Source organism: Lipomyces oligophaga (genome assembly GCF_038497815.1).
Source record: "Lipomyces oligophaga strain CBS 7107 unplaced genomic scaffold V1516scaffold_2, whole genome shotgun sequence".
Classification (NCBI taxonomy): domain Eukaryota; kingdom Fungi; phylum Ascomycota; class Lipomycetes; order Lipomycetales; family Lipomycetaceae; genus Lipomyces; species [Lipomyces] oligophaga.
Genome location: NW_027117786.1, coordinates 304284 through 324211, shown reverse-complemented (window position 1 = coordinate 324211; position 19928 = coordinate 304284). Strand labels below are relative to the sequence as shown.

The 19928-nt window shown below is 43.9% G+C and overlaps 8 protein-coding genes across 8 annotated transcripts; 5 read left to right on the top strand and 3 right to left on the bottom strand.

Moving 5' to 3' along the window:
* Window positions 1-1417: 1417 nt before the first annotated feature.
* Window positions 1418-2828, bottom strand: V1516DRAFT_694571 (triose-phosphate transporter family-domain-containing protein; the record flags this gene model as incomplete). The annotated part of the gene is made up of 2 exons (XM_066923952.1): window positions 1418-1482; window positions 1586-2828. 2 exons carry the CDS (start codon window positions 2826-2828, stop codon window positions 1418-1420), a joined length of 1308 nt encoding a protein of 435 aa, XP_066778674.1.
* Window positions 2829-3216: 388 nt separating this feature from the next.
* On the top strand, window positions 3217-6920 carry V1516DRAFT_710275 (GNAT acetyltransferase 2-domain-containing protein). The gene is made up of 3 exons (XM_066924240.1): window positions 3217-3447; window positions 3504-3649; window positions 3718-6920. The coding sequence occupies exons 1-3, from the start codon at window positions 3391-3393 to the stop codon at window positions 6872-6874; spliced, it is 3360 nt and encodes a 1119-aa protein (XP_066778673.1). The 5' UTR covers window positions 3217-3390; the 3' UTR covers window positions 6875-6920.
* A 121-nt stretch (window positions 6921-7041) lies between these two features.
* V1516DRAFT_155362 (Thiolase, N-terminal domain-containing protein) lies at window positions 7042-8661 on the top strand. Its single transcript, XM_066918670.1, has 2 exons — window positions 7042-7259; window positions 7308-8661. Exon 2 carries the CDS (start codon window positions 7313-7315, stop codon window positions 8504-8506), a length of 1194 nt encoding a protein of 397 aa, XP_066778672.1. The 5' UTR covers window positions 7042-7259; window positions 7308-7312; the 3' UTR covers window positions 8507-8661.
* V1516DRAFT_670264 (aspartic peptidase domain-containing protein) lies at window positions 8611-10850 on the top strand. The gene has a single exon (XM_066921327.1). The coding sequence runs from the start codon at window positions 8817-8819 to the stop codon at window positions 10461-10463; it is 1647 nt and encodes a 548-aa protein (XP_066778671.1). The 5' UTR covers window positions 8611-8816; the 3' UTR covers window positions 10464-10850.
* Window positions 10294-12232, top strand: V1516DRAFT_670258 (P-loop containing nucleoside triphosphate hydrolase protein). The gene is made up of 8 exons (XM_066921326.1): window positions 10294-10616; window positions 10679-10686; window positions 10742-10954; window positions 11004-11109; window positions 11156-11268; window positions 11315-11490; window positions 11543-11775; window positions 11829-12232. Exons 1-8 carry the CDS (start codon window positions 10558-10560, stop codon window positions 12157-12159), a joined length of 1239 nt encoding a protein of 412 aa, XP_066778670.1. The 5' UTR covers window positions 10294-10557; the 3' UTR covers window positions 12160-12232.
* On the bottom strand, window positions 12191-14746 carry V1516DRAFT_706154 (Oligosaccharyl transferase STT3 subunit-domain-containing protein). Its single transcript, XM_066924158.1, has 2 exons — window positions 14182-14746; window positions 12191-14125 (listed from the first exon to the last, which is right to left on the bottom strand). The coding sequence occupies exons 1-2, from the start codon at window positions 14660-14662 to the stop codon at window positions 12291-12293; spliced, it is 2316 nt and encodes a 771-aa protein (XP_066778669.1). The 5' UTR covers window positions 14663-14746; the 3' UTR covers window positions 12191-12290.
* A 148-nt stretch (window positions 14747-14894) lies between these two features.
* V1516DRAFT_710270 (uncharacterized protein) lies at window positions 14895-17350 on the bottom strand. Its single transcript, XM_066924239.1, has 2 exons — window positions 16813-17350; window positions 14895-16754 (listed from the first exon to the last, which is right to left on the bottom strand). Exons 1-2 carry the CDS (start codon window positions 17267-17269, stop codon window positions 14992-14994), a joined length of 2220 nt encoding a protein of 739 aa, XP_066778668.1. The 5' UTR covers window positions 17270-17350; the 3' UTR covers window positions 14895-14991.
* On the top strand, window positions 17339-18685 carry V1516DRAFT_670251 (uncharacterized protein). The gene is made up of 2 exons (XM_066921325.1): window positions 17339-17995; window positions 18064-18685. The coding sequence occupies exons 1-2, from the start codon at window positions 17449-17451 to the stop codon at window positions 18495-18497; spliced, it is 981 nt and encodes a 326-aa protein (XP_066778667.1). The 5' UTR covers window positions 17339-17448; the 3' UTR covers window positions 18498-18685.
* The last annotated feature ends 1243 nt before the right edge of the window (window positions 18686-19928 follow it).

Sequence of the window (19928 nt, the reverse complement as noted above, 5' to 3'; positions counted from 1 at the left end):
CCTTCGGGCTTGTCGTTTATTTTTTTGTTCTGCTTTCTGGCACTGGAGCTTCATTTCAGTTCCGTGGTAAAGAACAGCTTTCGATCGACAGACTGCAGAAAAAACTACCTAGGTTCCCTTTCGTTGAACTAGACTCACTGCTGAAATTTTTCCAGGAATGGAAGTTTGTAGATCGCCCCTTGCTTCCTATTTCGGGGGGTCCATCATCGGTCTTGGTCCAGCTCCTTTTCCCGCCAGGACTATCGAATTACACTCTTTTCACGACTTTCTAGCTCTCCGGTCTTGCTAATTTACTTCTCCTATTTCTATCAAAATTCCTCTTTTGTAGCTGTCTCCAAACATGAACTAGACTAAGAGCGATTCATGGCCAACTGTCGCTTCTTGCAGTTCCTGGCGCTATTGCTTTTACAGACCTGCTTTTGAATTTGCTCGGTTCTAGTCAGCGGCAAAATCTTGTCGACGAGTATTTTTTCTGTGGGCTTCTAATCTCTTTCCCGCTTTTCCTTATTTAAGAATGAGCAGCTAGAGTTCCTCTGGTCTTTTTGCTAGCTGCGATCACTGGCTCAATATATATGCAAATAGTCACACGCTCTTTAATAACGATGTGCTAGCTTGTCACTGCTGCAAAGATGGCAGAGAGGGAATGTACGACAGCCGTGACATAAAGTGTCGTGTGGTTAGTTAAATTTCTGTCGTCATATCTTACTTATACTACCTTACCTGTCAACCTAGAACGGAGACTCAGCTCGAATAGGCCATCTCAGCTCCGTGTCTTTTTTGGCTGTACCTGAAAACTAAATTCTTTCCACGTGGTCCCGGCCCACTTTAAGCGGCAGAACGTTCGCAGCACCAACGATCGTCGTCGCGCGTCGTCGTCGCAGGCGTTCATGCGTTCATGCGTTTATAGACGCCCGGCGTTTTTTGTGTTTAAGGGCGGCGCTGTCGCTGTCGTTGTGGCAAGTCGTCGTGGCTCTAGGTAGTCCATCTCCTAACCATTGCCCTCATCTTCCAGGTTCTGTAATCATTCGTCAGATTTTTTTTTACGAAGCCAGCTTGCTCCGGATTTACTTGATCTTGCATCCAAAATTTTCCCTTAGATTTCATTCCCAAACTTGTAGGCTGTGTCCGGTAGTGCTGGATAATTCTATTTATATTTCCCAAACCAAATTCGCTCGCACGCACACACCATAACTGGCAACCTTATCGTCATCCAGTCTGGCGCTCCCTCTATCGTTATCCCTTAGCAGCCTGCATCCCAAACTACCAGCCAACTTGCGCAAGAGCGATTATAATTAACTTTAATACAAACCAAGTCTAAGCAAAAAAAGCTGCACATCGTAGGACTATATATACTATACATTCAAGTTTGAGCCCATTTAATTCATTCAATTGTTTCCCATTCTAGCAGTATCCCTATTTAGTAAACCTCTTTCCGTTGTAATATCACCCGCAAATGCTCTTGCCCCTCCCCCTTTGCTCCCCCTCCACCCCTAAGTTCCTTCGTCCTCATTAGAGTGCGCAACAAATAAGCAAAAAAAGCAGATATAAATATGATGTAGTTATTGATCATGGCTGTCTTCGTTACCAGTCGCCAAACTTGCCAGTCGAATTGATTCGAAAGCACCGTCATTAATTCCTCCTAGCCATCGCAGATGCTGGGAGTAGTAATACATGAGAGCCACCAACGTCGACACCATCAGTCCGCCCTGAACAATCCGTCTGCGCTGTCGCAGTGTCAAGCTTGTATAATACTTTCGGTATGCTTTACTATCTGCAGCTTGTAATACCACCATCACAGGCGAGTAACCGAATTTGTATCCAAACAGGCCGATCAAGGCGATAAAATAGCCAATCACTTGTAACTTTGTGATAGCCGTTCGCCATAACAATGATGAAACAAAGACAAGGCCTATGTCCTTTAAAATGCCGCATAACGTCACAACCAGAGAAGATGTCCGTCCGATTAACGAAACTACGGACACGTTGAGCAGAAAAGCAGTAAAGGCATTAGCAGTTAGTGTCACAACTCCTACTTGCTTCACGGCCTCAAACGTGATCGTTTGGGCCTCATTAGATAACAGAAACAAGAAGACATTGCTGAAAGCACAAATTGGCGCAAAATAGTACAGACAAACCATCGGATCGATTGCCTTTCCTTCTCCAGTGGCAGTATTGCGTGCAGATGATTCGCCTTCAGAGGATGCGGAGGGTGCGTACATTAGCTTGTTCATCATGACAAGTCGAATCGCTTCAAACACAATAGCTAGGAGCTCAATGATCATCCCCTTCGCCGAGAAATTAACTTCGCCAAAAGATGCAACAAAAACACCAAATACTATGACCCAGATGTTGAACAGCACGTCGACTCTAAAGCTTTCGAGTCGAAGTACGTAAGAAATGAAAAATACAGCTACTGGCGAGGTAGCCTTAAGCATCTGGATGAATGCAATATTCAAATAGACATACGCCTGATTCGAACAAACCAGTGACAACGAATAGAACACCGAAACAGGAACTATGCGCTGCCAATATACCTTGCGCGAAAGATTGAGATCACGGTCAGAGTAGAACGAGGTGAATCGCGCGAGCACCTGTGTGGCAAGTGAAGAAAATACCAGATGCCATGTCGTGAGAAATATCGGGAACGGAAACCGCGAATTATATAAAATCGCCTTATTAAACAAAATCACCAATGATGAGATCGTGATCCACAAGAGAACGAAAAGTGTAGCACTGGAAGCTGCTTTAGCCCGCGAGGACGAGGCCAAAAGATAGCCAGCTCCTCGAATGGACTCTGATGGCCCCTGAGGATTAGACAGCTTGCGCATGCTTTCGTGAATGCAGCCGCTGATCGCAATATCGTCCAGCAGCGCTTCCTGCAGTTGATCTGGTCTTTGTAAAGTCCCACAGCAAGTCTGATCTAACCCTGCGCGGTCGTCTTAATCCTCGATTTTCGATTTGAGAAGAAATCACTCAAGCTTAGGAACTAGAGGTGAAAACTAAAGCACCACCACTGACTGAGTGACCAGCCGACCTCGGGAACCGTCAAACTGCTGCGCCGCTCACTTCCCAGCGGGTGTGGCGGGTAGGGTGGCAGTACCGGACCTTGCGCTGTTCGCCCAAGGGGAATGTGGCACAGACCCTTCCACTCAAATATCTTTAGACCCTTGTATTGTCATAGCCATAGCTTGCACCAGAGAAGAGCCCTAAGCCAAAGAATAATCTCTTAAGCTCTGGTTTGGGAGTATTGAAAAAATTTCGAATTCAGCTCAGTTCTTGTGGTATTTTAACTCGAATCTCGACGTCATCCAGTCAATAGCAATAAATTACAGACGAGACAGTGTTGATTCAGCAACTGGCGGCTATAGAGAAAAACCTAGAAGTAGCGCAATGGTCAAAAAAGCTATCGACTCGAGGATTCCGACTTTGATCAGAAACAATGTCCAGGTAGGTGTAATCTCTATCTGGAACCAATTCCCTGGTTCTGACACTGTTTTTCGCAGGAACATAAGCGCAGTTTTTTTATCATTATCGGCGATCACGCCCGTGATCAGCTTCCTAATTTGCATTATCTTCTTTCGACTGTCGATTTGAAACTGAATAAGTCGGTGTTATGGGCATATAAATCAAAGCTCCTTGGATTCACTAGGTATGTTGCTCATTTTCAAGCAAGCAATTCCACTACCGTTTGAGTGTCTACTAATTTTGCTCTCGCAGTCACCGCAAAAAGCGAGAGACAAAAATCAAGCGAGAAATCAAACGCGGCACTCGAGAGCAGAACTCTGAGGATCCGTTTGAGCTCTTCGTCGGTCTTCAGAATATACGCTATGTATACTATAAAGAATCTGAAAAAATCTTAGGCAATACTTTTGGAATGTGCATCCTTCAAGATTTTGAAGGTCTTACTCCAAATTTACTGGCCCGTACTATAGAGACTGTCGAAGGGGGTGGCATTGTCGTCATATTACTCAAGACAATGACAAGTTTAAAGCAGCTCTATACAATGACTATGGATGTTCATTCCCGGTATCGGACTGAAGCGCATGATGATGTAGTCGCTCGCTTCAATGAGCGTTTTATTCTCTCTTTGGGTTCCTGCGAGACTTGTCTTGTTGTGGATGACGAGCTTAACATTTTACCAATTTCAGGTGCCAAAAATGTTCATCCACTTCCTCCCCCAGAAGATGATAAATCTGCAAATTTGTCAAAGGAAGCCGTCAAATTGCGGGAACTGCAGCAGAGTCTCGAAGAAGTACAGCCTGCGGGATCGTTGACTCAGATTACAAAAACTTTTGATCAAGCAAAGGCGATTACAACGTTTATAGACGCTTTGGCCGAGAAATCGCTCCGTGGTACAGTTACCTTGACTGCGGGCCGTGGCCGAGGAAAGTCGGCTGCAATGGGGCTTGCGGTTGCTGCTGCTATTTCTCACGGCTATTCAAATATTTTTATTACCTCTCCGAGTCCAGAAAACCTCAAAACTTTGTTTGAATTTGTGTTCAAAGGATTTGATGGTTTGGGCTATTCCGAGCATCTAGACTACGATATCCTCCAGTCAACTGACCCAGAACATAACAAATCTATCATCAGAGTTAACGTATTTCGCTCGCACAGACAAACAATTCAATATATTCATCCACACGAAGCTAATGTCCTTGGTCAAGCAGAATTAGTAGTTATTGATGAAGCTGCTGCGATTCCCCTTACGTTGGTTCGAAGTCTGATAGGCCCTTATCTGGTATTTATGGCATCAACAATCAATGGATATGAGGGGACTGGACGATCTCTGTCGCTAAAACTGATTCAGCAGCTCCGAGAGCAATCACGAATAGTTCCAGTAAAAAAAGCTGGTTCTAATACAGGTGGTTCATATATGGTTGTCGATAGATCGGGAAAGCAATCTTCTGGATTGAAGGCTTCGTCCGGTTTCGGTAGCCGGACTTTGCGCGAAATTGAGCTTAATGAGCCAATTCGTTACGCGCCCGGCGATCCTGTTGAAAGGTGGCTGAATAAATTGCTATGTCTTGATGCTACTTTATCTCCTGTTATCACATCAAATGAAACAGGGAAGAAAACGTTTCCACATCCTAATGAATGCCAGCTTTATTACGTGAATCGAGATACTTTGTTTTCATTTCATCCGGTATCCGAAGCATTCCTACATCGAATGATGGCACTTTATGTTGCTAGCCACTACAAAAATTCACCTAATGATCTGCAACTACTCAGTGATGCTCCCGCTCATCAATTATATGTGCTTTTGCCGCCCACCGATGAATCTGATCCTCGGCTTCCTGAACCGCTTTGTGTCGTCCAGTTGGCGCTAGAAGGAGAAATCTCTAAGCAAAGCATAATGAACAATCTCAATAGAGGTCAGCGGGCGGGGGGTGATTTAATTCCTTGGATAGTATCTCAGCAATTCCAAGATTCCGAATTTGGTACTTTGTCAGGCGCTCGAGTTATAAGAATTGCATCACATCCGGAGTACACTAAGATGGGGTACGGATCGAGAGCATTAGAGCTGCTTGCAGATTACTTTGAGGGCAAATTTACTCCTCTAGTGGATCCTGCATCTGGAATCTCGACCAACGAGAAATATGCGAAGGTAGTAACTGATAACGATCTAGACCTTAATGGCAGTGTCGCTTTGTTGACGGAAGAAATTAAAGTTCGTGACGCGAAAAATATGCCTCCGTTACTGTTGAAGTTAGCGGAGACGCAACCTGCTAGATTAGACTATCTTGGAGTATCGTACGGCATGACCGCTCAATTATTGAAGTTTTGGAAGCGGGCTAGCTATAAACCAGTATACCTACGTCAAACACCTAATGAGTTAACTGGTGAACATACCTGCGTCATGATACGACCACTCTCGCAAGGAGACGACTCCAATGTAGCCTCAGACTGGTTGGACGGGTTTGTATATGACTTCAGAAAGAGATTCATTCAACTGCTTGCCTATGAGTTCCGTGATTTCCCATCTGCTACTGGTTTGTCAGTGCTGGAATCGGCAGAGACAAAGAACCGAGAAATCAAGTACATCACTAAGGCTGAGGTTGATTCGTTGTTTTCACCGCATGATCTGAAAAGGCTAGAATCTTATGCCAACAATCTTATTGACTATCATGTTGTAGTTGATTTACTACCTACCTTATCGCAGTTGTATATGCTTGAGCGGCTTCGAACAGTTATTGCAGAAGACTCTGATGGCAACAAGCAAGAAGAGTTAGTGACCATGTCAGTTGTTCAAGCGGCTATTTTATTGGGGATTGGATTACAAAAAAAGGATGTCTCATTATTGGAAAAGGAGCTTAATTTGCCTAGTAGCCAAGTTTTGGCCATGTTTGCAAAAGGAATTCGAAAAATGTCGACTTTCTTTAGAGATGTACAATCGCGAGCTGCAGAAGCGAGCATGTTCAAGGATCGTAAAGAGAGGCGAGTTAAAGAAGAAGTCGTTCCTGCAGAAGATGATGAGGCAAGACAAATGAAAGCTGCTGAAATAGAAGACGAGGAAATTATTAATGGAGAATTGGTATCTGGATTTACTCCTCTTACTCAGCGACTGGCAGATGATCTAGCAGATGCAAGTAATGAGGTTCTGGACCAATTGAAGGAAAAGCAGAAAGCATTAATCAACTCACTAGATTTAACTCAATATGCAATCGATACTGATCCTGCAGAATGGGACATCTCAGACCGTCTTGCTGGTCGGATCGCAAAAGATGGCAAAGGAGTCGTAAGCGTCAAGGGCAAGGATCGAAAACGAAAAGGCGAGCCAAAAGCAACCGACATCTACGAGGAAGAAATGCGCAAGGCTGACAAATTGGAAAAATCAGGAAAATCGCATAAAAACAAAAAAAGTCGGAAGCATTAGATTCCTTGTAGTTGATAATCTAAAAATTGATTTTGTTTGACATTGACATATTTAAGTAGACTAATCCGAGCTGAGTTTTGTCAATCCGAACACGAGCTCAGGGGTCAAACGGCCCATCGGTTAAGGGTACATTTGATGAATATAAATTATACCTGTTGGGGAAATGTGCCTAAAATTACGCTTGTAACAATAATAATCGATTCCGAGAACTACGCAGGAAGATTTCATAACACGCAAGCTGTCTCCGGAACGCGTCTGGAGAAAGAAGGCTTTCCAGATTTGTCGCGTTTACCTCAATACTAGAAATCACTGAGAACAAGAATTGTTAGCCCAATTTTCCTTTTTTTTGATTATTAATTCAACAGTTTTTGTTTAGTATATAAAGGTACCGCTATTGCTGCTCTTTGAATCGATATATAGACTAATAATGAAGTAATTATGGTTGCATCTCCTACTGATGTCGTTATTGTTGCTGCTGCCCGAACACCGATGGGCAGCTTGTTAGGTTCACTGTCGACTCTCACTGCTACCGATCTCGGAGCACATGCAGTCAAGGCTGCGCTGGCTAAAGTTCCGTCACTGAAGCCTGAAGCAGTTGAGACAATTTACTTTGGGAATGTCATGAGTGCTAATCTAGGCCAAGCGCCTGCTCGTCAGGTCGCACTCAAGGCTGGCCTCGGTGAGCATGTTGTTGCTGCGACCGTCAATAAAGTATGTGCATCAGGTATGAAAGCGTTTATATTTGGATGCCAGGATATCATGACTGGCACTGCTGAGATTGTTGTTGTCGGTGGATGCGAATCAATGACTAATGTACCTCATTATCTCTACGCGCGTGGTGGTATCAAGTATGGTAATGGAAGTCTTGTAGATGGTATCCAACGTGACGGGCTACAGGACGCGTATGACAATAAGTTCATGGGTGATGCCGCAGAAGTATGTGCTGACGAGCATGGATTTTCTCGCGAGGATCAGGATGCATTTGCAATTGAGAGTTATACACGAGCGCAGAAGGCTATTGCAGAGGGTAAATTTGCCGAGGAAATTGCCCCCATCGAAATCGCAGGCTTCCGGGGGAAACCTGGTAAGACTATCAGTGTCGACGAGGAGGCGGGTAATTTCAATGAATCGAAGCTCCGTTCTGCTCGAACGGTGTTCAAGAAAGATGGTACTGTAACCGCTGCTAATGCCTCCCCAATCAACGATGGTGCCGCGGCTCTTGTCTTGTTATCTGCTAGCAAAGCTGCAGAACTTGGTTTGACACCGCTTGCCAAAGTTCGGGGATGGGGTGAGGCTGCTCATGCCCCAGTGAAGTTTACCACTGCTCCTGCGTTGGCCGTTCCCAAGGCACTTAAGATGTCTGGTATCAGCATTGATGAAGTCGATTATTTCGAATTCAACGAGGCCTTCGCAGTTGTCGGATGTGCTAACACAAAACTTCTCGGGCTTTCGTCCGATAAAGTCAACGTTTATGGCGGAGCAGTTGCTCTTGGTCATCCTCTTGGTTGCAGTGGAGCCCGGGTGATAGTTACACTTTCTTCTATTCTTAAACAAGAAAGCGGCAAAATCGGTGTTGCTGCTATTTGTAATGGAGGAGGAGGCGCGTCTGCCGTTGTTATCGAGGCTTTATAGGAAATTGCGTTGCTTAAAGCTTGTATAATTTTATATAATATTTCGTGGGAGGGAGCTTCAAGATAATGGGACAAATATCTGTTCCTGTGAGTGTATATTGCTAATGTTGAATGATAAGTCTTTATTTTTTCAGCTGATATTCTACAATTAATAACAATTAAGTATGTGCTTGTCCCATTCGGGTCTCTTGTAAACAAACATTGATCTTGAACTCAAGGCACCCTTGTAGAGTGATTGGATATATATTGGAATCTCAACATTTAATGCGAATTTACTTCTATTTGCGATTTGCATTACAAAAGACAATTCAATGTATGCTAATCTTTTTCTTTTGGTTTCAATTGCGCTTGGACTTCGAGTTGAAGCAGTGTTTCAGCTAGACTTAACATTAGGAAACAATGGCTATGAATCGAAATCCCAGCACCACATACGAGAAACCGCAATAGAAACTGAGATCCAGGAACTCCAATATATGTGGTATTTAGCACAAATCTCTATTGGAAGTGAAAGTTCGCGCCAGACCGTCTATTTAGCAATAGATACGGACGCAGGAGATACTTGGATTCTTGAATCTGGAGATGAGGCCGAAACAATTTGCACGGCAGCTCGTAAAACAAATACAGATATGTATTGTCCAGTATTTAACAAGTCATTGTCAACGACATTCCAAGAATTGACACCATTTTCCGCATCATCTCCAGATTATCCTACCGGTGGTGAACCGGCAGCGCAAGGCTCGTATGCAAGCGATACACTGATCATAGGGTCCATCACAATCCCCGAGTTCGAATTCGGACTTGCGTCGACTGCTGATTCTCCACTTGGTGTACTTGGATTAGGTATGATATTTAACGAGGCAGCGGCAAATACAACTGGATCGTATAGTAATCTTCCGCTTCGGTTTCGGTTGGCGAACCTAACAAACGTGAATGCCTATTCGATTTGGTTGAATTCACTTCGCTCTAATGCTGGTTCTCTTTTATTCGGTGCCATAGACCAGGCAAAATATAAAGACGAACTTGTGATCACAGATATAATCCCATATTTCGAAAATGAGTTTCGGCATCCAAATGTGACAGTAACTGGAATTTCCGTTTCCTGGAACGGAACGTATTCGACTACTGTATTCAATTCGCTCACTGCTTCGTCCGAGGTTGTTTCCTCGTTTTACGCTTCATTGAACCCGGGTCTTTTCGCGTCTAGGTTTCCGCAGGAAATAATTCAGTCACTTGCGTCCACGTTTGGATCGACCTCGTTCAGTAATGAGTACAATATGTATACATTCCTTTGCAGCAACGTTCCGCTGGAAAGTATTTTGACAATTGAGATCAATCATGTATTCAACATATCTGTGGTAACTAGCGACATTTTCTATGTCGTATCGAGTGTATGTGTTCTGGCCATTCAGCCAACAGTAGGGTACTCTGTCCTCGGCCAGGCTCTCCTGCATTCGACATATCTGGTGTTTGACTATGACCATTATCAGATTGGTCTTGCGGAGGCAGTAGTAAATACTGAAGAATCTTCGATCCTGATTCTCAATGATACCGGAATTCCCTCTGGACTCGTTGGAGTCCAGGCGAGTTCTGCATCAATGTCCTCGTCAAAGGCAAGTTCAACGATACAACCACTAGTCATCAGCACAACACTAGACGTTGTTGTTGTCACAACAAACAGTCTTGGAGATTCATCTACTGTGATATTAGACGTACCCGTAGTTGCTACCCTGACTTCCTCGTTGTTGAGTGGTAGCTCGAAGACTCCTGAGCCCACGACGCAGTCTCCAGACTTTAACTCCGATAATACGGAATCCAGTGCGGAGACTCTGGTCACAATCACCCCGATGGCGGATGATTTATCAAGCGGAAATGTGGTTAAGAGCACATCTTGTAAACTAACAGTTCATTATTTTGGGGTTCTGTTTATTTTCATTGTCATTATGTTAGTATGTGTATAAATTCGAAAGCGCATGTCTGGTCCCTGGTACTTTTCTCCCTTTCCCATCTACTACAAACATCAAACTTGACCGAAACTAGCCATTCGTACATAAAATGGGTCGAGACCCGTTAATAGGTCTTGTAGGAAAACCTTCGAGTGGCAAGTCCACAATGTAAGTCGAATTGGTGGAGACATGTGCTGATAAACTCATGCTAACGATTGGAAAATCACTAGGTTAAACAGTATGGACATATAACACACCATCTCAAGTTTTTGCACAGGACTAACCCAAGCAAGGTTTGACAGACGCGACAGCTAAAACAGGGGCATTTCCGTTCACGACAATAGATCCGAATAAAGCGACGGGTTATTTGCAAATAGACTGCGCATGTGCGAGATTCGGTATTGAAGATAGATGCCGGCCGAATTATGGATCTTGTAGAAATGGCAAACGGTTTGTGCCGATCATGTTGTTGGATGTCGCAGGACTTGTGCCTGGAGCCCATGAAGGTTAGTCCACTTATTCATTGTTCCATTAATTGTTGTTAAGTAATATCAGGCCGTGGACTAGGAAACAAATTCTTGGACGATCTTCGACACGCCGACGCGTTGATTCATGTTGTAGATGTATCTGGAACTACAGACTCAGAGGGAAAGGCTACGGCGTATGTATGTCGTTGTAATTGGTCAAATTCAGACACTAAGTTGCAGAATGTACGACTCCTTAGCTGATGTGGAATGGCTGCGAGGAGAAATTATGCGGTGGATCGAAGGAAATTTACTAGAAAAGTGGGGATCTATCAAACGACGCCATGTGTCGACCAGTACGTTTTCAACAAAAGAGACAAGTCGAATCCTAACAATTATCAGAATCCACTTCGGTACAAACGATTCAAAATCAATTTAGTGGTTATGGCAGTAATGCTGCCGTTGTTCAGCGGTGTCTTGATAGAATCAAGCTGGTCCAACCTCTTGAATTATGGGACAGAACGACTATCTCTCGCATGGTCTCTGCCTTTGTCGACGAGAAATTTCCCACTATTCTGGTACGTTTATGGTCAATATTGTTTTGATGGCAATACTAACATACGCAACAAGGCTTTGAACAAAATCGACCATCCCAACGCGGATAGGTGTATATATAGAATCTGGACTAAGTACGAACACGAAAATATCGTACTGACATCTGCGGTATCGGAGGTATTCATTAAAAAACTTGTTAAGCAAGGCTATGTTTACTATGAAGAGGGCGCCGATAATATTATTACTCGTGAAGACGATCTTGAAGACTTGTACAAATTGAAACCTATCACTGATGAACGTTTGAAATTGTAAGTCTACATTAACATTAGTTGTTCAAAGCTGTGCTCTGATACTTCTCTAGCCGAATCGAAACTCTTCGTGATATGCTGTTCTACAGATGGACCTCGACCGGCGTCGTACGCGCTCTACAAACTGCTGCGAAGGCATTAGATCTGATCCCAGTCTTCTCAGTGCGAAATGTTCACACTTTTACAAACTCAAACACTGATAACACAGTCTTCAAGGATTGCACACTCGTCAAACGGGGATCCTCAATTGAATCTGTCGTCAGAAAAATAATGGGCGATATCCCTGTCGCATTTATTGAAACCACAGGTGGCGTCCGCGTTTCTTTGTCTGATACGATTGCAGAGAAGAAAAACGATATTCTGTCATTCAAACTTGCCAGATGAATGTTTACTGCTAACTTGTAATATACTTGTATGATAAAGAACAATTCTATTTTAATATAATACATTTCAACACATACTTTTGAACAACGCGGAACGGGATTTCGTTTGTTCTTGAGAACAAACCTCACTGTTTATACTCGCAGCTCTCGAGCCTTCACTTTCGACATTCCTCCTACTGGCGCCGCTCGCGCCCGACCACCCTTTCGTTTGCTCTCATTAAATGAGACGACTGCAGCGTGATCTCGGCAGAAATTATCGAGATCCTTGACCTTGTAAATCCGGACAATCCAGTTCTCCGAGGTGAATGCCTCTTCTATAGTGTTCAGGGTGATTCCAGGTGTCGCTGGATCAATAAGCTGCGACGGAATTCTTTGATTCCTTACTCGGTCCATAGGAGCGTTCCGACCAAATAATTCGCTAAATCGATAATATGACATTTTGTACATCAAAGAATTCCGCATTGTAGGTGTCGCCTGCTCATCAACTCGATACTCTCCACGAGAGGTAAAATAGTCACGTTCCTTAACCTCATCGGGCCATATACCTTCCGCAATTCGAACCATCCACAAAAATTTATTGATATCGTCACCAGAATATCCAAGAAGGCCACCAAATATGACCAAAATGTAGTCTACATCATGCTTGCGTAAAATAGGATACGACACCTCTTCACGGCTCGACATAGCTTTTCCAACAGTTGCAATATGCGTATTGTTCCACGTGTTATTGTCAACTAAGGTAGTACGATCAGCCATACCTCCGATTTGGTACCCGTAATCCCACCAAGACATGATCTTTGCGTCCTCAGGCGTATTTTTGCGAAGCCAATAGTATGCTTCTCTGAAGTCATCAATGATATGCTGGGAACCATCTTGCAGCTGGGAAGCCAAAACAACAGAGGGTGATGAATAAGCGTTTGAAGTGACCCAAGTGCAATGCTGAACAAACAAGTAAAGATAGAAAGTGAAGGAACCCAAAACGATCAAACGGGACCAAGGTGAATATACACCGATAAATGGTTTCTTAGTTATGCCGCCCAAATTGAGAAGCGAAATTCCACGCTCGTCAATTTTTTCGGATTTGCCAGCTTCTGTCGGACGGGAGGTCTCCTGTTCTGCATCTTCAGTAGGAATTTTGAGATCAGTGTAAATCTCCAAAATGTTAGACAAGGCAATAGCCGCACAAACACAGACAATCGGAGTAAGAGTCAACATCAAACGAACCATGACGCCGGCAAAATAAGAGCCAAGAATACTATATAGAATGACGAACACATGTTCATCCCGAAGATCTTGGAATGTCAAATATACACCGGCAGGAAATAGCCAAATGAGCATAAAGGTATCGAAAAAGAATGACGGCCAGGCAGTGGGCTGATGCTCAGATACTGAAGCAATGATAGGAATATGGATCTTAGCATAACCAGTATCCCAAAGCGAATAGAATCGACCAGTCCAAGGAGCAATAACGCCCATGAAAGTCAATCCTACAATAAGCGAGAATCCCAAAACAAGTAATGAAATGATTGCGCTATTGATGAACACAGAAAATTGCTTCGACGTCAAACGTGAACGCAGATAGTGCGAAAAGGCAACTAATTGCAAGAGACCAAACACTCCAAGCGCGCCCATATGCTCAGATGACCGGATTGGAAGGAACCCAACGAAAGGAATCTGCATGGAAGCCAAAGTTCCCAAAGTATACCAAGACGAATACGCGACATACAAACGATTCGAATAGCGGCCCATGAAAATTAATGCCAATACATGTAATGGGATAATATTGGTGATGAATACGTAACCACCCCAGGCAGCTACCATGTAAAAGTAAAACAGCGCAGTGAGAACACCCCAAAAGGCGGATCCAAGCTTGAGAGCCTTGATCCAGAGGTAGAAAGTAAACATGAGCAGAAAAATGGCGATAGCCTCATTATCATATGATCCTGCGACAGATCTGGAAATATAACCTAGAAACATTAATAAACTGAACTTGCCGGGAACGGCAGCAGCCAGAGAAACAAACCAGGAGCAATTCCAATGAAAGCAGCAGCGAGCAAACCAGCTGACTTGTTTTTCATTTCGCAGGTGAACAAGTAAGTCGTATAGGCTGTGAGACCAGAAAACACTGGGGCCAACATGACACAAACATTTCTGATATCAACGGGTAGAGTAAGTGCCTTCAAGGCGTGGAATATTAAGGCAGAAGTGACCATCAAACCGGGATATAAAGTACCGCCAGTGACACGACCAAGCGGATACCAAGTTCTGTCGTCGAACCAGTCGAGGAACGAGTAAAAATCATGTGAAACAAGATACTTTGTTGCTCTAAAGTTGAACCACGGATCAAATTCGTGAATGATACTCTCGAACCGGACCACGGAAAACAAACGTGATGCGATTGCTGCTCCGGCGATGAGCAGCAGAATCACGGTTCTCAGAAGCGGCAGCACGCTGGAAAATGCGGTCGGCAGGGCCTCAGGCCATGTTCGACTTTGAGCATCCATTTCTACTTGCTGGAATTTGAGCAATTGGTTCCGTTGCAATTGCACTTAAATGATGATCGAATAAGCAGAATCGTTAATTGAGAATCTCGTTTGGTGATCTCGACCACGCAACTCACTACGTGTCAACCCCTCGACAGGGTAACTAACTGTCCAGATCCTCCTTATGGCGAGGCCACGTACTTCGGAGCAATATTAGACTATGCATTCCTGCCTTTTATGACTACATGATGTTTTCTATTATATTTTTATTATGTAGTATTGTAGTAAACATTTTTCTAGACAACAGATTCACAAATAAATTTAAAAAATAAAATAAAAAAACTCGAAAATCAGGAGAAAGCCATATTGCCCAAACGATGCTCCTTGAGATAGTCCCCGCCAAACTCTTCGTAGTCGGCTTTCGTCACAGAATATAGTTTCTGATTCTGTGCGTCCGAGATCCATTTACGCATGCCCTTCCACGTATCTAACAAAGCATTATCAGCACGACGAACATTTATATCTGTTCCCACGGGTAATAGAGCGCGCAAATCATGTCTTAGTCGATCATCTAGTCCGTGCAATAAACTATATCCTCCCGTAAGAAAAATATCCTTGCAGGCAGCTGGCCCATCTACAGTGTCGAGTCGACGTAAAAGAATATCACTAGCTAGTTCGACAATGCCAGCTTGATCAATTCCAGCAATCGACGGTTGGAACAAAACTTCAGGAACTCGAATGCGTTCGACGTTCAAATGGATCTGATGGGCTTCCGACCGGGAAGTCGGATCAAAAGGTCTACTTCCTCGCAGAAAAGCATGGACTAAAGATTGCTTCCAGTCATTTTGGAACTCAAGAGTATTTTCAAGCGAAAAATCCGGATCATATAGCAGTAACTGTTCTTCGATTTTCCGTTTAGACTCATTCATCTCCTCATCTTCTTCGGTGTCAGATGCATTGGCGATATCCCGATAAACTGCCCAGTCGTCGTCATCCGCACCAAAATCATCATCGTCGTCGTTGTTTCCTCCTCTGCGTCGCTTTCGGGCGGATCCAGACGGTGAGTCGGCTGCTAAATTGGCAATTGACTTCATCCTCATTTGAGACGCAAGCGAACGCCGATTGTTTAGTTCTTCCTTCAATCGTTTCTTATCTTTTATCCTGTTCACGACCTGGTCTCGAGCTTCTCGACGATCTTTGATCCATCCCTCCAAATCTTTTGCCCTCCATTCTTCGTCTTTTCGTTCTTCTTCCCTTCTTCTCTCTATCTCTTTCTTTTTCTCCTCCTTTGCCCGCATACGCGCGTCATAATTAGCCTTCATTAATCTCTGAGCACGTTTCTGCCTAATCTGCGTCTCATCCAGCTCGCCGTCTGGAATTTCAAGCAATGAAAAATCCATCTCTACTTCACCGTCATCGTCTCCAACATCTTGCTTTCTCGATCGACGGATCGCCTTATCGAGATTCTTGATCGTCTTGACAAGACTCGCCTCGTCCTCGAATCCTTCCGACGTAAGCAGTCGTTTGAAATCGCGGTGCGAAAGCTCGTCAGACTTAGCTTCTATCTCTCGAAAATATTCCAGCTCCTTTTCCTTCTTCATCAATTTCTCTAATCTAAGTTTGGCAGCTTGCTCTTGCAGTTTTCTGCCAGACTCCTTTCGTCGTTCAGCTTGTCTCGCAAGCTCCTCCTCTGATTTTACCGGAGCCACGATCTCTGTAAACGGAGCTTGAATGACATGATTCCGTTCGTCGAATGAATCATCCCGAGTAAGATATCCGGCTAACTCGTCATCATATGCTTCAGGAGCTACATAACAATGGTCACGAATTAGAATTTCAGCTTGCCAAGGAGTCAGTTTGGTCGGGAAAATAGGATATTTTAGTTGTAGAAGTGATAGTAAAAAAGAGGCGGACTGATGTCCGCCCCAGTTCAATCGTTTAGCCTGGGACAAAATTCCTCGACCGTTAAGTACCGGGATCACATTTGTAGTTTCATGTCCTGCAGAAACGACTAGACCGGTTTTTCCTCCATTGTAGTCAAAAGAAAATAGAGAATCGATGCCACAGGCCAATGAAGGCACCCCATATGTTTCGAAAAAAAGTTCTTGCATCCCTTTCGATAGGTTTAGTATACAAAATCTCATAGTTGCGTAGAAGACATTTATAAATACCTTTGTGCTGTGCTAAAGGAGCTGCGAGAATCTCGCTCATTACGATCGGATTGTCGACGCTCCGATCACTGCTAACGCCTAGTTTGACAAACACGTAGTCGAAAATTGTTTCGAGATAATCCCAATTCGATACCAACGGTCCGTCAAATGGCGACTTTGCCGCCTGTCGAGTGTTGGCATCCAGGTTGGCATCGTTTCCGACTAGCGTGAAAGTGCGAAGAATTTTCCTGTCACGATAACGAGAAAGCTGGGTAGGAAAGTCGATTTGTGGAGTCTGGTCAGTCGTGAAACCTGCGCGTGTGTGCCATGTTCCGAGATCAATAACGATCGGAACTCCAGTCTGATAGCTTTGGTAAGGGTCAACAAACGATGGAGGCGGCGGTTCAGGGAGCGGATAGAGCTTTGGCGGAGCGAACACTTCCTCCACGATGGCAGAGGAAGGATTGGGATTCGTCATTGCTTTATTAGATTATTTTAAATTCGAATTTCATATGCTGTGAGCGGTGGAAACATCGCCCAGAAATCTGGGAAAGCAGGCATCGCGGAATTGATTTGGGACAAGTTCTAATAATTTCTCGACGCTTGTGTTTGTTCCGCTGCGGTCATTTTCAGGTCTTCAGCTATCAAGCAGTCAGGATGGGAATTTTCGACTCAATTTTCGACACATTATTCAGCTATTCTAAGCCGGATATTAGTCAATCCTTTTTAGGACTGGGTAAGAAAAGTTCGACAGAAACAGCTACCGGCCCGGACAAATCGAAATCTACGGATCTGGTATCGAATGCTCCTGCTTCATCTTCACCGATCCCAGAGTCACTAAAATTAGTCCAGCCGGGGGGATTTTTTAAATATGGCCATCCTGGACCACGTATAGACGTTGACTTCAAACAGGAATACATTTCAGCGTATGACCGACGTCTGCGTAACCCGTTCTACGTTGTAGAACATGTTACGCCTACTAGTTTGGCAAAAAACGACCAAGTGCAGCGGAAAAACGTATTTATGGAGAACGAAAGTATTCCTTTAAAATTCCGCGCAAGACTCACCGACTACTTTCGGAGTGGCTATGACCGCGGACACATGGCGCCAGCTAGAGATGCAAAATATTCGCAGGAAGCCATGGATGAGACTTTTTATTTGACGAACATGGCTCCTCAGGTCGGCGATGGATTCAACCGCGATTGTAAGTTACGATGAATTTAATACTGCTATGACAAAAACTAATGGAATTTTACTAACAATGTGAATCAGATTGGGCGCATTTCGAAGAGTTTTGTCGATCTCTTACAGGCACTTATAACTCAGTTCGGATCGTCACCGGGCCGCTCTATCTTCCAAAAAAATACCCTGATGGTAAATTTCGAGTCACTTATGAGATGATTGGTAATCCCCCTAGTGTCGCCGTGCCAACGCATTTTTTCAAACTCATTGTTGCCGAATCGCCGCGTAAGCAACCATCGACGGCCGAGGTCGCAGTAGGCGCGTTTATCCTTCCAAACGAGCCAATTCCAAATGCGGCTCCACTAAAAAGCTTTTATGTGCCTGTTGATGCAATTGAGCGTGCATCAGGCCTGGAGTTTTTGACCGATCTTGCACCGTCACTGAAGAAGGATCTTTGCCGAGAAGTCCAATGCGAAATAACAGTCCGCGAATTTGTCAAGGCGCTGCCTGCTCCTAGAAAATAATAGCTTTGCATATTCTTGCTATCATTAAATTGTAGATGGGCCAAGTCTGGTCCGCTCTAATAATACGACTGCAGGTTATTTTGAATGCTTCCTCATCCATTCAGACAAAGAAGCCGACTTTGTCTTGGAGGCAGTCTCCAATCCATTAGTGTGCCGACGTTTTGGAATTTTTAACGATAACTTCTTAGATTTCAGGAGTGAATTTGATGCTTCCTCTGTGGCTGTTAACGCCGTCGTAGACCTATTCTCAGGTGATGCTGTCGAATCCAACCTATTCAGAATACTAGGTAAGTTTTCGTTAGAACCTGGAACAGGATTTGACACCACGCGGTCGTTCTTGTTTTTTGAATACTTCGTTTTATCGAAACTTCCATTCTGCGGTTGAGAAACCGACCTGGCTCCATCTGATTTGCTTGATGTGAAACGCTTGGCCGGTCCAAACGAGCTTGACCGGGCCGAAGAATCCGAGGACGACAGATCTGAGGATTTGAATGACGCTTTCGATACCGGAGATGATTGCTCCGAAATCGAAAATGTTGCCAGCTTAGTATCTAGCTCGGTATTATTAAGTCTAAAAATCTCGTCGAGCTGGGATGAAAGTCCGCTTAATGTCTGGCTACAATGCATACGTTAGCCCGAAAACGATCATCTAGGATTAGTCGACTCACTCGTTGTGCGAAGCCCCGACAGCGGGAGAAGAAGAAGCTTGTACATTCGACATTTCAGGGACTGTAAAAGACTAGCATGCAATGATTTGCTTTACTAATTAGAATTCAGTTTGCAGTCTGGTGACGAAAATGGCCCAGTTGGGATTCCCCAGGTCGAGGCAGCCAAAGTGGACGCGCGTGGGAGAAACCCCTGGTTGCATTACTCTATCGAGGCTAGTTTGACTCCGCATATAAATTCATTGAGTAAGTGGTGTTGAATAAACATCATATGATGAACCTGAATATTAGAAAAGAAAAAGAGGGGCAGAACAATAATAGGTGACAGACAAAAAAAAGTGCATTTATTATCATAAAATATATCTCAAAAGGTCTGATCTTGTCTGGCTTTTGTGAATATATCTGAATGGAGAATGTTGAAAGCAACAAATGATTTTTCCGAAAAGTACGTAGATTGATAATAGTAGAGCAAATAGAGATTCATGAAGCTAGCCGTGGATGCATTGTCAAATATTTTGATAATATTGGGTATACGTTCATAACAAGTTGGTTATTAGTACCAGGAAGTAGCAGTATCTGGTATATTCCGGCGAAACTTCAGCTATTCAAAAGTCCCTCAAAGCATATGAACTCAGATATAAATTGTCCAAGACGAAATCCTAGAGTCATCAACAAGGAATATGCTTTAATTTTCGCCCGATCAGCTCTGTGGTTCGAGACATTTCGGAATCTTGACCGGAAGACTCTGCTCGTAGGACTTTATCCA

Excerpts from the sequence above, each read along its gene's own strand:
- V1516DRAFT_710275 (XM_066924240.1), top strand. The coding sequence starts at position 3,391 with ATGGTCAAAAAAGCTATCGACTCGAGGATTCCGACTTTGATCAGAAAC. Across the intron at positions 3,448-3,503 it reads TGATCAGAAACAATGTCCAG|GAACATAAGCGCAGTTTTTT; the intron begins GTAGGTGTAATC and ends TGTTTTTCGCAG. Across the intron at positions 3,650-3,717 it reads AAGCTCCTTGGATTCACTAG|TCACCGCAAAAAGCGAGAGA; the intron begins GTATGTTGCTCA and ends TTGCTCTCGCAG.
- V1516DRAFT_670251 (XM_066921325.1), top strand. The coding sequence starts at position 17,449 with ATGGGAATTTTCGACTCAATTTTCGACACATTATTCAGCTATTCTAAG. Across the intron at positions 17,996-18,063 it reads CGATGGATTCAACCGCGATT|ATTGGGCGCATTTCGAAGAG; the intron begins GTAAGTTACGAT and ends AATGTGAATCAG.
- V1516DRAFT_670258 (XM_066921326.1), top strand. The coding sequence starts at position 10,558 with ATGGGTCGAGACCCGTTAATAGGTCTTGTAGGAAAACCTTCGAGTGGC. Across the intron at positions 10,955-11,003 it reads TGTGCCTGGAGCCCATGAAG|GCCGTGGACTAGGAAACAAA; the intron begins GTTAGTCCACTT and ends AAGTAATATCAG. Across the intron at positions 11,110-11,155 it reads TCAGAGGGAAAGGCTACGGC|AATGTACGACTCCTTAGCTG; the intron begins GTATGTATGTCG and ends ACTAAGTTGCAG.
- V1516DRAFT_670264 (XM_066921327.1), top strand. The coding sequence starts at position 8,817 with ATGTATGCTAATCTTTTTCTTTTGGTTTCAATTGCGCTTGGACTTCGA.
- V1516DRAFT_710270 (XM_066924239.1), bottom strand. The coding sequence starts at position 17,269 with ATGACGAATCCCAATCCTTCCTCTGCCATCGTGGAGGAAGTGTTCGCT. Across the intron at positions 16,755-16,812 it reads TCCTTTAGCACAGCACAAAG|GGATGCAAGAACTTTTTTTC; the intron begins GTATTTATAAAT and ends ACCTATCGAAAG.
- V1516DRAFT_155362 (XM_066918670.1), top strand. The coding sequence starts at position 7,313 with ATGGTTGCATCTCCTACTGATGTCGTTATTGTTGCTGCTGCCCGAACA.
- V1516DRAFT_706154 (XM_066924158.1), bottom strand. The coding sequence starts at position 14,662 with ATGGATGCTCAAAGTCGAACATGGCCTGAGGCCCTGCCGACCGCATTT. Across the intron at positions 14,126-14,181 it reads TTTCATTGGAATTGCTCCTG|GTTATATTTCCAGATCTGTC; the intron begins GTTTGTTTCTCT and ends TAATGTTTCTAG.